General features: G+C 41.1%; 2 protein-coding genes across 2 annotated transcripts; one reads left to right on the top strand and one right to left on the bottom strand.

The window, feature by feature from the left end:
• Nucleotides 1-4,802: 4,802 nt before the first annotated feature.
• LOC119023078 (trypsin-3) lies at nucleotides 4,803-7,612 on the bottom strand. The gene is made up of 5 exons (XM_037104712.1): nucleotides 7,544-7,612; nucleotides 7,236-7,395; nucleotides 5,612-5,753; nucleotides 5,257-5,523; nucleotides 4,803-4,980 (listed from the first exon to the last, which is right to left on the bottom strand). Exons 1-5 carry the CDS (start codon nucleotides 7,575-7,577, stop codon nucleotides 4,810-4,812), a joined length of 774 nt encoding a protein of 257 aa, XP_036960607.1. The 5' UTR covers nucleotides 7,578-7,612; the 3' UTR covers nucleotides 4,803-4,809.
• Nucleotides 7,613-14,175: 6,563 nt separating this feature from the next.
• Nucleotides 14,176-16,444, top strand: LOC119022794 (anionic trypsin-1; the record flags this gene model as incomplete). The annotated part of the gene is made up of 4 exons (XM_037104109.1): nucleotides 14,176-14,342; nucleotides 14,900-15,038; nucleotides 15,145-15,399; nucleotides 16,289-16,444. Coding segments are annotated over 4 exons (717 nt in total), but the record flags the coding sequence as incomplete, so codon positions are not given.
• Between the last annotated feature and the right edge of the window lie 559 nt (nucleotides 16,445-17,003).

The following is a 17,003-nucleotide window of genomic DNA, read 5'->3' as shown; positions in this document are numbered from 1 at the left end:
CGTGATGTAACTTTTTCATGTGCAGACACAACACTTCAGAGGAAGGGCTTATTATAATCAAAGAGGAGGAAATGCCAGCAGGCCCAGCACCTCATCTGTTGTTTTCCTCCTCCTCCTCCTCCTCCTCTTCCTCCACCTCATGCTTTAATGATAAAATGCCCCCTGGTGGTTCAAATAACTCATGTGCATTTTTCTCATCTTCTTGTAACAGCCTCCCTTTTTGGTGGTGACTGTTTTGTTGTTGTTTCTTGTCTATTAACAAAGCGTTCGTCTTCAAAAAAAGTGCCTGAATCTGAAAAGCTGTGACGGGGGGGATTCAGCCCAGACAGCAGCAGAAGTCTGATAACTACACTGTGCAAAGCAAGCAGTGTAAATTTTAAGTACAATTTTGAGGTACTGTTATGTTGAAACTTCTCCTCCACTGTGTTTTTCTTTCTTCTTTTTCCCTCCCATGATGTAAAAGACGTCAGAACAGCGGGGCTCCTTCCTCGACTTCTGGCTCCACAACTTGAAAGAGTAAAATAAGTCACCAGACAAACGGCGCGCAGACGAGAGTTGAAGAGAACGTGGAAAGGTTATCTCATGGCTGAAATGTTTTTGTTTTTTTTTCATTCCTCCCTGTGTTTCCAGGTGTAAAAGGCTCATCAGGTGTCTCATCCACTGACTCCTGGGAGGATTCTGTTCTCTCCATAGTTTTCTCACAGCTGTAGTTACCTTACAAAACCAGAATATATAGCTTAGCTTATAAAATAAACTGGATAGTTACATATTAAACCTTATGGCTTGGTGCCTTCAGATATCTGAGTTGTCAGATGTCTGATGGCCTCTGAACCTCTCAGATGGCTTATTTAAATGATTTTTTTCCCCAACATTTTACAACAAACAACAATTTCAATTTGAGAAAAGTTTGTGCATGATTTAGCTTCAACAGTAAAATGCTACATGAATCAATCTGTCAGAAGCATTTTCCTGCAGAACAGTTTCTTCCCCCTTTAAGCCGGATTTAATCTTTTTCGTTTTTTACTTTGCTGTACTGGAACTTTTACCTAAACTGGCAGTTTGTTTTGCTTTAATGTATCATGATGAAGTAAATGTTGATTGGCACAGTATAATTTCACCATCTGCGTTTAGGTTGGCTCCCTGTAAACCCATGTTTCCACCGAGCACTTTGGTCTGCCAGCAGGAACAAAACTCTCTCAGGGAACTGAAGGCTGACTGGTGACCCGGCAGCCTGGCACAGTCTGCATCTGCTTTCACGTCTCTGTTACAGACTAAATGAATCAGCCTGAGTTATGATATTTAATCATATTAGTGCGATAATTTCGCCCTCTGTACGATGTACGATCGATAAGAATCTGACTGGTTTGTGATGCTGAATGTGTGTGGTCTGACATGACCAGGACAGCAAAACATGGATCCTCACTGCTGAACGTTCGTTCAAGGCGACTTGTAGGCGGAGCTTGAACTTTCTCACCCAAGTATGCTGTGTTTTGAATGCACCAGTAAGCCCAGTTATTGATTTTAAATGTGTAGGTCTGTAAAATTACACATTTACACCTATTTTGTCTCACAGTTTTGATAATTTTTCACATTTCCCATCTGGCAACACTGAAATGAATGAATAAATGTTTTGCTTGCTGCAATTCCCTCTTAAGGAAGATTTAAACCATCCAATTGCCTTTCCAACTGCATCACCAAAAAAGCCAACGCTTGGAAAACGCTGGATGGGAAAAGTCGTCTGTTCCACATCACGTAAAACATCGGAGAAATTCTTCCACCGCTGCCTAAATGTCTATTGATGTATATACTACACCAATCCGTCCCCGATACGGCTAATGTCCGCCTGAGGCAATAAAGCAATCTTTGTTCTTTTCATGAATAACACATATTGAAAATAATGGATTCTGGTGGCCTAGTTTGGGGAAAAGAAGCCATTATGATTGTAAAAAAAAAAACAACAACGTGTTTTTGTCTTCCAAGCTGCCACAAAGCAGAGTCCGCTGGGAGAAGCTGCGTGGGACGGTGTCACAATCCATACGCTTCAATCAATACTTTTTTCGAACATGAAACACACTAACCCAGAGAGAGACGTTCTCCTTTTGTGAGCCGGAGAACATATAGGGGGAACTGTGGATCAGCCATGTCAGGAGATACACTCTGACGGTCTCCTGAGAGGCCTTCTCATGCCCGAACAAAAGGAGCCGTCCTTTATGTAACCAAGCCTGTTAAAATCAGAGGCATAAAGGACCTGAAACCCATCAATCACATGGGGCACCGACACACCCATCATCACAGAGCGCTGAAACCAGAGAGGCCGATAAAGTAGGCCATCAACTATTCATTCTGTTGTGATGCACCAACACCTATCAGGTGTGAAGCAGGCGGTACTGATTCCACCTGGCGGAGGCTCCCCCCGTCCACCTGCTCGTCTTTACTGAATCACTGTTGGCCGAGGAAGCGTCGCCTCAGAGCCATCACACAGATTGTTCCGAGGGACCGGCCGGCTGCATGCATATTTCATGAAGGTAGTCCAGTTCTGGGGTAGTTCCTTCTGCTGTTTTTTTTGCGACAGGTGTTAAAGAGTTACTCTCCGAGAACCAAAAGGGATTGCTGTAGTTTTTTAAAAATTAATCAGCACACTGACTTATTAATTGTCCCCCCTGCAGCCATTTAACTCCACTTGTTGTATAAATGACACAGCGTGAAGAAGGACTTTTGCAAGTTATCTGTCCAAACAGCTTGTGTAATCCACTCAGGAGCCAGGAGCGGGCAGGGAGGCGCTCTAATTGCGAATAAAGAAAGCCAGAGCGGGATGATCGGTATTTTATTAAAGTGTATAAAACAAGAAAACACTACAGTTAATGTCATTGTTTTATAACACACTCTCAGTCGCTCTACTTCTTTTAAAACCTAGTTCAATGCATTTCGCTCTCTCAAAAGGTGCTTCATGTACAGTGCCGGGTTTACAACACCGCAAGTCCATAAATAAACCACATGAAATTGGCAGTAATCATTGACTTACTAATGAAACTCAGGAAAAGGGGGAGCTGCTTTGTCTTGCCCCACCACACACACACACACACACACACACACTCACACACACAACATATAGATTCTTGATCACTGTAATTGGAAATAGTTCACATCCCGGTTGACAGAAACTCTGTGTGCCTTAATGGTCTTTAATTGATTACATTTCACTGTAAGGGAATTAATCAGCTCATTTGTGTAAAATTTACGTCTGCACTCAATATTAATAGAGTAGAATATTTACCATTTTGATGTGCAACAAACCCACAAACAACCCAACATTTCAATCGACAACTTCCTGCAAATATGATTGCTTTTATTATGAATCTATTACATGATTTGTTTTAGATCGTCACGTCACAAGAAAGTCTTCATCTTCAAACAGATCTGGTGTCTGTTGAATCCAAACTCTTCTATTTATGATAATAGAAATAAGCAAAATCCTTATGTTTCAGAGGCTGTAACCTTCAAATGTTTTGCTTGATAAATCACTCAAAGATGTTTTAGATGTCTAGAAAATACTCAACTTATATTCAGAGATTGTGGAACAAATGTCATTTTAACTGCCGGACACAAGATGTCTTGTACTTCACTGTGAGGTCCGCTCCATTGAGGCTTCACATTTCCTCATCACACTAATCATGGGACCAGACTGACTCTGCATATACATCTAGAAGAGAAATGTATATTTGAGGGGAGGGGGACTTTATGACTTCTCATCATTCATCAGTTTCAGTCTCACCAAACTCAACATTGCATGTTTTCCACATAGGAAATGTTTTTTTGCCAGCCTGTTCTGTGTTGAAATCACAGCAGCCCTGTGCCTCAAAGTTTAATTACCACTCGAGCATCACTTATTAAAACACCCCTCAGGTGCAGCGGTTTAATCAGCTAGCAATGTCAGAGTTGGTGGATGGTCAGGGTGATTGAGTCTCGTAAGCCTTTTTTTGCATGTTAAAGAGCCCTTAAAATGTGGAGGCAAAGTGTCACAGTTTGAAGTTTAAGGCCGCTGACCAAGCTACAGCTTTTGTCGAGCTGAGATGAGACTGTGTTGTTATTGCACAGCTATCGTATCGGATTGCACTGCTGTCGTTGTGTCCATCAGCTGTGCCTGAGTGTTGAATACTCATACGATACTCGAGACTTGATTCTCTGTATTCACGGCATTTCAAATACTTCTCCAAGACGTTGTGATTTTCTGCTGTCTCAGCAGTGATTTGGCACCTCAGTCTTGACGTTTGTGAAAAATGTGATCAAAATGACCTTTTTTTTGGTAACAGAGGGGTGTTTGCAATTGTATTAGCCATCATTTGTTTTGTCTCTGAAATGCTGATCAACAACAGACATGATAGATATTCAAGCTTGAAAACTTAAAGGAATAGTGCGTCATTTTGGGGGAATGATATTATTCACATTCTTGCAGAGACTTCAATTTTCAGATTGACACCACTTATTTTTTTGTTCAATATGAAGTTGGAGTTTGGAAATAGTTATCTGAGTTTAGTGACAACAAATTTACATTTTGGGTTTTTTTTTTTGTATGGTTTAACTAAACTTAATTAGTCAGTTTTAGCAGTGCTGGTAGGTGGATTTTGTCTCTTCCTTGTTTTTATTCTTTAGTCTCAGCAGGAATATGAATAAGAGGGTTTCTCAAAATGCCAGACAACCCCTGCAATATATAATATAACTTGCACAAATGATTAAAAGATCAAATAGAGGATTGAAATTGAAATGAAGTCTTCAGTGAGTGTATAGCAGTTAACTCCATAACACTCAGTTTTAATCCTTCTTGCACTTGCTGTAGTAGTTAAATATGGTGTTGTCGATCCACCTGCGGTGCTTGGACACGGTGGTGTAGACTCCGGGAAACTGGGCATCAGCACATCCTTTCCCCCAGGACACCACGCCGTAGACCCGGCCCTCGCATACAAGTGGACCACCAGAATCTCCCTGAAGCGGCAGGACAGAAGGAAACATCAGGGGTGACTTGATGTCCTTAAAGGAAAGGTCGGGTAATATCCTTCATTTTTCATCCAATGAAACAACCAAAACCAGCACCCAACTGGACAGATTAACAAGTACTGTTTGTGCTGTCACAGCCTGCAACCTCCATTGTTGTGCTCCATTGTTTTTTCTGTCACTGGAGAATCTCCCGTCACGGCTTTTCTACAACTGTCCAGATGCCAAGCATCCACACACCGGGTAAAAACAATGAGGTGCTCTTACCTGACAGGCGTCCTTTCCACCGGTGCTGTAACCAGCACAGAGCATGTTTTCTGTGATCCTGCCATCGAAGGACTCACTGCTGTTGCATTTTTCAGTGGAGACGATGGGGAGCTTGACAGTGCGGAGGGTGGAGGGGATCTGGCCTCCGTCAGGGCTGGTGTATCCCCAGCCTGACACTCGGCACACTCTCCCCTCCGCTATGGAGGCGTCGTGCCGGGGCAGCAGAGCGATGGACACGTAGCTGTTCAGATAGACCGGCGCCTTCAGCTGGAGAAATGAGGATAGATAGTGTGACCAGTGAAGGGAGAAAAGGATTTCACTTTCAATATAGAGTTCAATAGTTTGCAGGCTGCACCTTTATAAGCATGATGTCGTTGTTGTTGGTGGTGCTGTTGTAGTCAGGGTGGGGAACCAAAAGTTGGGGAATGATTTGTTGCTCTGTTCCCTCATAGATGGCCAGAGAATAGTCTCCTGCCACAATCATCATTCTGTCAACCCTGCAGAGAGGAAAAGCAAATTAGCGACACCGTGTTGTAAAGAAGAAGTTTGTGACGTGAATATCGAGGGAACAGTTTGACATTGTGGGATCTACAGGTCGACGTCTCAACATGTTTTAAAGGATTCTTACACAGAGAGTCTCGGGTTACACTTCTGGGAAAAAGTAATATTAAGCCTTTTGTGGCTCCACTGACGTCACTCAGTAATACAAACCTGTTGCCTACATTACCCACAATACAATTTTGCCATTGTCTATCACTGAGTCAGCAGTAAAATCACAGGCTGTTCTATTCGGGTAATACCGCAAATTGTGACAATGACAAGTGTGCAAATCACCAGGTTCCTGAAAACTGAGAGCTTGAGCTGGAACTCAGCCGTTGTTAACGTCATTAATTAAACCTGCTCTTCCTGGTTTGACATCAAAATGTCTGCCATGAGAAAAACCCACTGGGATGTAACTTGGTCTCGTACCTTTGAATGGAACAGCCGTCTCGACACTCTATGACCTCATTTACACACTCAGCACCAGCGGAGCAACATTACAGAGGTCAAATTCTGCTTTTTGGGTTTTTGCCTTTTCCTGTATAGTGTTATCTGTGCATATTAATTTGTGTGTGTGTGTAACTATGTAACAGATGATGAATATATATTTTTATCAAAAAACATATATGGCTCTACTGCAGCCGTGGTTGCCAGCTATAACTGACATCATACGATGGGTTCATCATACGAGACACCGTTACAGTCTTTGAGCTTCACTGTGTAAAATGATGTATGTGGAAGAGTTTGACACAAGAAGTAGGTTTTCACATTCACCCACTGAAAGTGTAAATGTTCTCTGTGCTCACTGAACATCTAATTTTAAGAGGCGGCACTAGGAGCTTGATTTGTAACATTACGAATAGTTTGTTAACCAGTTCTGATCAAATAATAAGCAAATAATTAAACTGAAACTTGAAGCCTCGAGTGCACAAATACTGAGACTGGACTGTCCAGTGAAGCAGAGGACGCCTCGTGTCCACTGATGAATCAAACATAAATGAATCGACAGCTAACTAATGTCATAACAGTGAAGGAAGCTATTGACAACTCAGACACTAAAATTATTGCTTCTCATAAGCAAAAATGTATCGTCATTAAGCCTTAAAACTTTCCTATACTTGTGTCAGATTCCAGCAGTAGAGAACTCCTTTTGTTACCGCCAGTGTCACTTTCATGTGCTTTCTCTCAATAGTCTCGATAACTTGCAGAAGTGACAATCTGATATGACTCCAGGCGACTGGATCTGCGATGGTAATCATGTATACACACATTAATACGCAGAGAAGTCAAGTTGGGGTCATCATATTTCAATAGGCCCTTTTATTGCCGCCTATACAACAGCTAACATCAGGACACAAAGGTGTGTGCAGTACACTGTGACCGGTGGGTTCTGCCTCAGGTGAACTTTTATACTCAAATCAAAAGGAGAATGAACTCACCCGACGTTACAGTGAGCTGCCGTGAGCACCCAGTACTTATTTATCAGGGAGCCCCCGCAGAAGTGCTGACGCTGTGTCGTCTGTATCGACACAATGTACTTGATTGAATGTGGAACCGGTGCGTATCCTCCCACGATGCGCTCCTGGGCCACCTCTGTACCTGTGAAACACACACACACACACACACACACACACACACACACACACACACACACACACACACACACACACACACACACAGGGAAATAAAGACTTGATTTAGAGAGAAACAAATAAACCCGCCCATAAGGTTTCTTTTGTGAACAAACCCCACACAGAGGAGAGCCGACAGAGTTGTGACATTATTACTGCAGCATCAGCAGGAACAACACGAGTCATAAAGACGGACTTCAGTGCACAGACGCTGCTGGCTTAGCAGATCAATGAAAAGCAATCCTGCTCTGAGCCACAGCGAGGAAGAGTCCGACCACGAGAGTCTATCTGATGCAAACACACAGTCTGGAGACAACATGCTGACTTGATATGGAGCTCTTCTCTTCATGTAGTGGAGGAAACTAACACGGGAGCCAATATTTACTAAAATAATAGCGACACAAGTACAAGAATTAGCTTTTTCTTGCTACTTATACTTCTACACTACTAAAATTTGGAGTGATATCATGATATGCAAGCTTCAGTTGTAGATACAATACAAAAATTACAAATATTAGCTTAAAGTTTAGTTTTTATTTCTCTTTCATGCCACACATCTACTGCGGGATCACAAAACACCACCGAACAAAACATACATCTTCTACTAGGGTACAAGTGTGCACCCTAATCACTACATAAAGTACGACTATAATCTTTACAAAACATATTCCAAATGATACGTTTCAGATGAACAGCACCCTGAAAAACAAACCTACAGTTTCTCTCGATAAAGAACTTGTTTTCTCATCAACACACTTTCTCCAGGTAACCAGATCATATATAAGAGAAACATGAATGCTAATAAAACAATATTTCATATTTAACCCTCCCAGAGGTCAAATTGCAGAACTTTTGGTGAGTAAGTTATAATACTAACATACTTTACCTAAGTTGTATTTCTTTATATTGCAGTATTAGAGCCTTTATTTAAGTAGAGGTGCCGAATATGTCTTATAATTGTTATATTTTTAATAATAAAGATGCAAAATACTCAAGTAGATCACCCCCCAAGTCACAGTCACATCAGCCGTATGTTTTAATACATAATGCGTACATTAACAATAATTAAACTGAAATTTGAATCATGATTAGTGGTCAGCGGCCTTTGATAGAACATATACATTTACAAATAACAAATAAAATGTGAGAAATCCAAAAACTTTGGAGACTTGGGGGCGTATCTGCCAACATTTTACCTTTATCGCAGCTTTTGCCTTTACATTTAGGACCTTATGGCCTTTATCACAACCTGCTTCTGTCACTGCGGAGTGTGTAGTCTATTGTTCTGTTGTGTCTCGTACTCCTCAGTGACACAGCAGTTTTAAAGGTCCTGAACTTTTTTTTCTGACAAGAAGTTTTAAAGGAAAGGGGCTGACAGTTTAGTGTAAGTTCATGTCAGAAGGGTGAAATGTTCTGTATTGTTTTCTGAGAATTAAAGGTCAAATTAACAGCATCGAACATAAAAATGCTGTTGAAGAAAACAAAGTCTCAAGGTCTCAAAGTTAGCAGATGTACTGTATGCTTCAGGAACTTTGGAGCACTTGGATTCAATGTTTCTAAAAATCCATACAACATCTCTGAGAGCATCTGCAGCACACTGTTAACAACTGAACCTCCAAACACTGAGAGTCAACATCTCAGTCACTGTGATGCCACCAGGGATGAAACAATAGCCTCTCATTACCTTCCCAGATATTGATCCCGAGCTATTATTAGCAGCGTTGGTGCGTGTCAAAAAGCTAAATGGTAACTCTATACAGTGAACTGTTCACCCTCTATGGACTGTGTGCGTGTGAGGCAATCACACACACACACACACACACACACACACACACACACACACACACACACACACACACACACAGACATTACAGTACATTACACACATAAGTACATTAGAAAAGGTTATGTAATAACCTGGGAACTGAGCCTTGAATAATGGGTCTCCTATTGTGTCCTGTGGGCTGAACTGAATTTGGTTACACACTGCTAAACTTTACATGTTAACAATTATGTTTTTCGTTGTTAGATTTAGCAAACAAGCTCAGATCTGTAAACACTGAAACCGTCTCCAGCATTGTCCCAGATCCCGGACCTGTTTATGATGTTTATCTGAGTCTCATTTTCACATTTTTATCTCCGCCACACGATTGCCCGGCACAAAAGGGGGCGTTGGCTGCAATTATGTTGCCGTTAGCCTTCATCCGTTGTTTTCTGAGGTTTCAAGTTCTTTTGGTGAAAAAAGGACACTTTTACTGACCTTTCCGTTCTAAAAGCTGTTCAGATATCTGTTGTTGTACTAAGTAGCGTTCTAAGCTGAATGACAACATTTTCAATTCAGCTAATGTAAACAAGAACATCAGCAAATACAACAGTTGAGTTAATACCAGTACAGAAAACTATTCCAAAACAAAATGATGCTCCGTCTGATGGACTTCTGATCTTTCTTTCCCTTTTCATTAACTTTTCAGTACAATCTGCCCTTTTACTTTTCTCCACTCATCTGATTTATGATCTAAAACAGTCAGAAGCTCAGTCATGCCCGGATGGAAATGACTCTGAGTCACACTTTTATCAAAAGATCATCTCAGGAGGAAGCATCAGGACTTGAAATTGCCCCAGAGTGCAGCCTAAAAGGGATCTTCTAAAACATTGATATAAAGAGATGCTAATCAGATATTCTGCCCATTAGTATGAATGCAACACTGAGAATATGTTGTTTTTCAGGATATTAGACAAGCAGAGTCTGCATCCAAACCTCCCCAGAGACTCAACTTCACTTAAAGCCCTTTCATGCATCAACAAAAATAAATTGTAAAGTCAACATTAAAGAGGCTTACTTACAGCTTACAGCCAGGACCTCCAACAGTATGCAACATAACAAAGACAGCAGGTCCATAACGAGACACTAGGACGGCGCAGTGTACACAGAGAGGGAGAGCTTTACCTGTGTGCTACTCGTCTAATTTTAACGGGAAGCATTGCACCTGCACTCTCGGGTTACTTAAAGTTCCTATTTCAGTTTCCATGGTCACCTCCTTGTCTTGGACCAATATATAATTGAAGCTTCCATAGCACGGCCCCTCGTGCCACCTCTTCTATGATCTATTCACACTGTCCTATGTCATTGTTTACCATAATTACCCAGTTTACTAAATGACCATTTACTGTCACATTAAAGGCGAGGCGTGCATTGTGTCGTCTTCCCTCTGCACGTCAGGACCTCTGTGTTAATTGTGCAGCTGATGCTCTGATGCCCGGGCCCATCAGCTCTGTCTAATATCTGACATCTTCAACCTTGTGACTGTAGCCGCTCATGTGGATCAAATGGGGCTGAATGAAAGAAGGTGCAGCGAGGTTCTCTGTAGCTCTTCATCACTGCTCAAGTCTCCCCTCACTGATTTTCCCCTGGAAGGATTAATGAGGGTGTTTGACTGATGACAAGCAGCAGAGTGTCGTTGTTCCAGGCCAGGTCGAGCTGCTGCTGCCCCACATCTATTCTCAGGCCGGGTGTCATTAAAAATGGAGCACGGCTCAGGCTGGCCTCATCACTGCTACCATCCCTCTGCGGAGTTCCTGACCTCAGCCGGCTAATAGCCCTCTCTGTTTGCCCTCCATGCTACTGATAGCTCTAGCCATGCTCTCGGTACTGCTCACATCCCCCCTGAGTGCTGACCACTGGCTTTTTTCCGCATGACCCGCTCCTCTATCCAAGAGCTGTCATCACTGAGCGCAGCGGCCAGATCTCACATATATCTATCAGACACTGGAATGACGAGTCGTCTGTGCATCACAAACCACAACATCCCTGAAAAACTCCTCTCTGTTTTTTTTTTAATACACACACTTATCGCTCATCAGGGTCCGCACATTAGAATCTGAAAGTGCTCTGTGGTTTATTTTTTAATTATTGACATTAGGAAGAACAAAAAAAAAAAAAAAAAACTGAAGACACTTAAAACATAACTAATTCATGATGCTGCAACAAAATGTTTCGCTGGAGAGGAGACACGCAGATCCAGAGATAATCTTGGTTTACAGTCATTAGAGAGGCGATACTGGCACAGATAAGACACCAGCGCAACCTCACTCGCACAACACCAGTGACTCAGCAGTGGCTTCCCGTACAAAACCTTATGCAATTTCTCCCACTGCTAGTCAAAGGAGAGTTCCCATGAACTATAACGTGACACGTTTCTCGAATTATTAGACCAGCAATTCCCAAAGAATGACGCGGCCCAATTTGAAATTGTTCTGGGGCCCATCCAAATGTTTTTATCACAGCTCAGTTCCCGTCATCGTTGATACAAGCTTGGTGCCAGTGTTGTGTCGAAGTCTGTTACCCAATAAAATAATGCTGATTTTTGTTTCCTGTTGAACTTTAATCTCCACAGCTGGATGCAAACAATCGGATAAAAACAGGTCATGCATGAAGAATAACCCATAATCTAACTATATTGTTTTAATCATTCCGGTTTCTGTTATAAATGTAAATATCTAGTCCTGAATATCTTATAGGAATTTCAAACTTTGACCTCTTGCAGCCTACCTGCAGTATCTTCAAGGCCCACACTTTACAATACAGTAATACCAGTGGTGGAATAAGTATAAGTATTTTTATTGAGTTAAAAGTAGTATTACAGCAGCGTAGTAATGCTAGTTATAGTAGTGGATTCAAGTATATATAGAGTAAAGGTGGAAAAGTACTAGTATAGCCCATTTAAAAAAAAAAAATACATGTGTAACTTAATAAACAGGGATACATTCACATTTGAACATGTTAGACTTAAATACCAACATTTGATGTACTTTCATGTAACAATACATGTATATGAGCTGATTTCCATCATCATTAACATTGGTAAATGTGAAACCACTGGATATTTTGAACAACATGTCGGGACAGTTTCCAGCTTTGTCCATGGTGACAAAAACAGGTCGGCAAAAACATCAACTTAAAATCTTAACCCCACAGTGTTTTCACATTAAAATGAAAAATGGAACCTAAGTTAACATAAAGTTGCAACATTAAAAAAAAAAAACTAACTAAAGTTTCCAAATCCCATTTTGCAGAAATGTGCATTACTATTCTGGTGACCTGTGTTTTCAGTTATCAAAGTGGGTCTATAAGTGAAAGCAGAAGTAGAAGAGTGTAAATGTAGTGGAGTCAAAACAACAATATGTGTCTCCGAAATGTAGAGAAGAAGAATAAAGTAGTTGCAAGAGGAAAACGTGTACTTGATTAACTATAAGTAGTTTTTAGTAGTAGATACTGTGCAGTGGGGTAAAAATTTAGCTCAGTGGTGTCCCATGTACAGAGGCTTTGTCCTCGCTGTAGCGGCTGTGGGTTCGAATCCCGGCCTGGGGCCCTTTGCTATGTGCCACTTCCCCTCTCACTCAACCTGTTTCTGTCATGTCTTCAGCTGTTTGATCAATAAATCTAAAGGCCAAAAAATATACTTTACAGCTTTTAACTTGCATGAATACCTTCAAAACAAGTTTTTATAACTTAACGTACTGTATTCGTAATGGCAAATCTTCTCATTTACAGATTCATCAGACACCAACACGATGTTGGAATTCATTTGCAGTTGTGTTTTCTGGCTGCCTGGTGAATTCGAATCCATCGTCCTTCTCTGTCGGGGAACACAGAAGCTCTTCGGTGGCAGAGAGCCAGGAGGGAGTTTCAACTGCTATTCAAAAATATCCACTACTAAGCTTGTACATCAAGCTTTTCTTGTCTCTGCTCCATATCATTGTTGATTCAAATGTCAAAACAAGGTCACTTTTTTTGACATTTCATTGAAAATATGTATTTTTCTGGTACTAATAATGTAACAGTTCACTAAATCGCTAAATAATCAGGACGGCAAACAGCAGGAGAGTTATCTGTCTTAAACATCCTTTACATGATCTCTATGCAATTCATAGATTACATACAAGAAGAGTTAAATCATGGCAAATTAGTCCATAACCTGTTGGTGGTGATGATGAACTTGCAAAGGCGTTCCCATCCCCTCATGTCCCCAGGTACAGGCGAGAGAGAAAACACAATACAAGGGAACACTTCAGCTTTGTCATGTTGTAGGTCAGTCGCTTTGTTGCAGCGTGAGATGGTCACAGTACAAAACCGGACGAAGAGATAATGTAAACAAAAGATTTGAACAGGGATTCGGTAACACTATAAAAGCAAACAGGGGAGCATTAGCCCTGACAGAAGGAGACACTCTGAAGGTTGCTGTGTTCAGGCTGACAGGTGAGTAGACTGTGATTCTAATAAATGATTAATAAATGAGCAGCTCTGCCCAGATTCCAGGGTGAGATGGTGTTTTAAATGACAACAAACTGGTAAAATGTTGAAATATGGCTTCAGCACTCTGGTATTTAAATGAATATGATGCCGATTCTGGGCAACAATTACTTTTCAAGCAAGGTCCTGACACTCGTGATGAATAATTAATGCACTGTAAACAATCGGTAACTGTCTGTCATAAATTAGTGGTACTCACAGCAAAATCTAAGAACTCCATCTACAGAATGATTTTTTATATTTCTGCATTACAGATGAACAGTAAAAATATGGCTCCACTGCAAACGTCAACTGTGCTTCTGCTTTTGGCATTATCAGTATCAGGTGAGCTCCTCGATCGCGACATGTAGCAACAGACACACGAACTCTGCTGACGTAGCCTTCATCGAGATTAATGAGAACAAAGGGTGGGAAATATTTAATACATTTTGACTGTTTTCATTGTCTGCAGAGACGTCCGCAGCGAGGATCATTGGGGGTCAGGAGGTCAGCCCCTACTCTATCAAATATCAGGTATCCCTGCAGGATGATAAGGGGAAACATTACTGTGGAGGAACCTTAGTGAAGCCTCAGTGGGTGGTGTCTGCTGCCCACTGCTGGATACCGTAAGTACTGAACACTGATGTTCTGAGCAGCAGTGATGGAAGCAGTCTGGTCCTTTACTTAGAAGTACAGTTACCATTTAAAAATAAGCCATCACAAGGACAGGTTGAACTCTGAAAGTCATAAATGAGAGTTTGTAGATATAATCAGGAAAATAAGCCTAAAGTATAAATTCAAAAATTGAGAAAATAGAGAGAAATGTTGTGACAATATCCCAGAAGACAATGCAATGCTCGTTTTGTCGAGTCAATGGGGCAAACCTGAGAAATTTTCAAAATAAAACAAGTGTTCTGTCCACTGAATAATTGGCTGATTGTTCCAGCTGTACCTTTCTGTATGTTGTGTGCAAACATCTTGCAAAGTATCTCCTAAATAACACTGACAGATAAACGTAGCGGAGTAAAAAGTAATTATAGTTGTTATCATTTTAATGAGGAAAGAATGTTTTTTTTTTTTTTGTTCAGTGAAGCAAAAGGTGTGAATCTGCCATTTTACTGCATGTCACATTAAAGGAGAATTCCTGAAGCATTGGATGTTTTTTTTCTTTTTTGGTTACCAGGAGCAACTTGATGAAGGTGGTGGTAAGTGAACACGACCTGAACAAAGACGAGGGTTTTGAACAGGTCCTTAGTGTCGAAAGGACATTTGTCCACAACTACAACTACAAGACATTCAACAATGACATCATGCTCATCAAGGTGGGCAGAACAAGCTGAGATAAGTCAGTAACATCAGTAATAATCACGTTCATGTTGTTGTTCTTAATGGAGGGGCACTGTGGTTGTCTCTGGGCCTGTGTTACAGCTGAGTGAGCCGGTGCAGCTGAACGCCAACGTCCAGCCGGCTGAGCTGCCCGATGAAGACACCCCTCCACTGACCAATGATGTCTGCACAGTGAGCGGCTGGGGTGTGACGCAGATTTTCAGCTACTACCTCTCCCCTGTGCTGCGTGCTGTGGACGTAAGAATAATGAATTACTGCAGCTATTACTACTGGGGGAGAATCACTCCAAACATGCTGTGTGCTGGATCTCCGATGGGCGGAAAAGACTCCTGCCAGGTACACATTCGCACTCCTCCTAATGCACGTTCAGTCTGTGAACACCTGAATTAGTGTGTAAAAATGCTGCATAGTGGTGTTCTGAATATCATTATAATTAAGACCTGATAATGTAGCATAGTGTGTCAGACATGTCATCATCTTTTCCACGTGTTGCTCTGCATGTGTCTCTTATTTCAGTCACCCTCTCAATTCTGTAATTATTTTTTTAAGAGTGTCTAACATCTGTCCAGAGATCAGCCTATAGAGGAACAAGAGTTTGCAGCTCATGGCCTCTGTGAAGTTACACTTAACACACAATATTTGTATATTAACATGCTCACAAAGTCAATATGAACAAGATGGTGTTTAACAGTTATAATATTAGAGTGTGCAAGTAGTACACGTACTAAGGCATCTAATGTGTGTCTGAAATCGTGTTTTGCAGAAAAAAGTATTATATATTGTCAAGTATTACAGTAGTCATTAAAAAGTAAGTTGGGAAAGTAAGTTTACGTGACTGATAACCAGTTGAAACCCTTACATCAGTTCTAAAATGTTGTCCAAACGTGACCCGGTTTGTCCTGCCGACAGGTTCAGGTCAGGTATCTGTGAGAGAAAACGAAAGTGAAAACAATGTCAAAATCAAAGTCTTGTGGTGCCACAGGAAAACTCCCAGGACTGTGAACGTCTGCATATAATGTCATGACAGATCTAGTTGAAGAGACATATCATTCTAGATCAAAGTAGTAGATGTATGATAAACGAAATGACTGACAGTCTGATTATACCATCCCTAAAACACGGCTGCTGGCTAACTCTGGCTCATTCACAGTTTTATTAATATGCACATGAAACAACTTCATATTAATCATGATCATCATCTCTAATTCCTCTAATTGATCTGCAGGGTGACTCCGGTGGTCCCCTTATGTGCAACGGCCGTCTTGAGGGCATCGTCTCGTGGGGTATCAGCTGTGCCAACCCGTACTTCCCTGGAGTCTACACCAAAGTGAGGAACTACGTCTCGTGGATCAACTGGGTTATCGAAAGGAACACACCATGAACACAATCCTCGATGAGCCGCCAATTCACTACCTTATTTTCAGTGGCTTTATTTGTATTACTCATAACTTTTTCTTTTTGTTTTTTGTTTTTTTTCATTTTCTAAATGTCAACTTCACTCACTAAGTTTATTTCAGCGTGTAATGTTCGGCTATGCTATATAGAGGCAGTCATTTCTAGATTAAAAGTTTCCTGGAAATATGTTAGTGTGCTCATAATTCAGTGATTTTACGTCATTGCTAAATCTTAGTATATAATTATACCCTCCCCGGTCCAATTATGATTTTATTGTTTGTCATTAATAGACGCACACACAGAATAAACGTTCTGCGAAAACATTTACAAGCGCCCCACTTTTATGACGTTGTTCATCAATAATTACAACTTATAAGACTGTTCAAACTAATTGGCTGAAGCCTAGAAAGTAGTAGTTGTTATAGCTTCAGTTTCCTGTGAATTTCAACACCATGATAACATATTGAGCAGTAAACAAGAAAATGATTCAGCATAACATACTGAAAATCCAAGCAATAATCACCCGAGATCCAGATCAAGTAATT

The sequence above is a fragment of the Acanthopagrus latus genome, chromosome 7 (assembly GCF_904848185.1).
Source record: "Acanthopagrus latus isolate v.2019 chromosome 7, fAcaLat1.1, whole genome shotgun sequence".
Lineage (NCBI taxonomy): Eukaryota > Metazoa > Chordata > Actinopteri > Spariformes > Sparidae > Acanthopagrus > Acanthopagrus latus.
This window is presented reverse-complemented; position numbering and strand designations above follow the sequence as displayed.

Coding starts and splice junctions, on each gene's coding strand:
- LOC119023078 (XM_037104712.1), bottom strand. CDS start 7,577: ATGTCACAACTCTGTCGGCTCTCCTCTGTGTGGG. Junction 7,396..7,543: donor TCGGCTCTCCTCTGTGTGGG/GTTTGTTCACAA, acceptor TGTGTTTCACAG/GTACAGAGGTGGCCCAGGAG. Junction 4,981..5,256: donor GTGGAAAGGACGCCTGTCAG/GTAAGAGCACCT, acceptor CTGCCGCTTCAG/GGAGATTCTGGTGGTCCACT.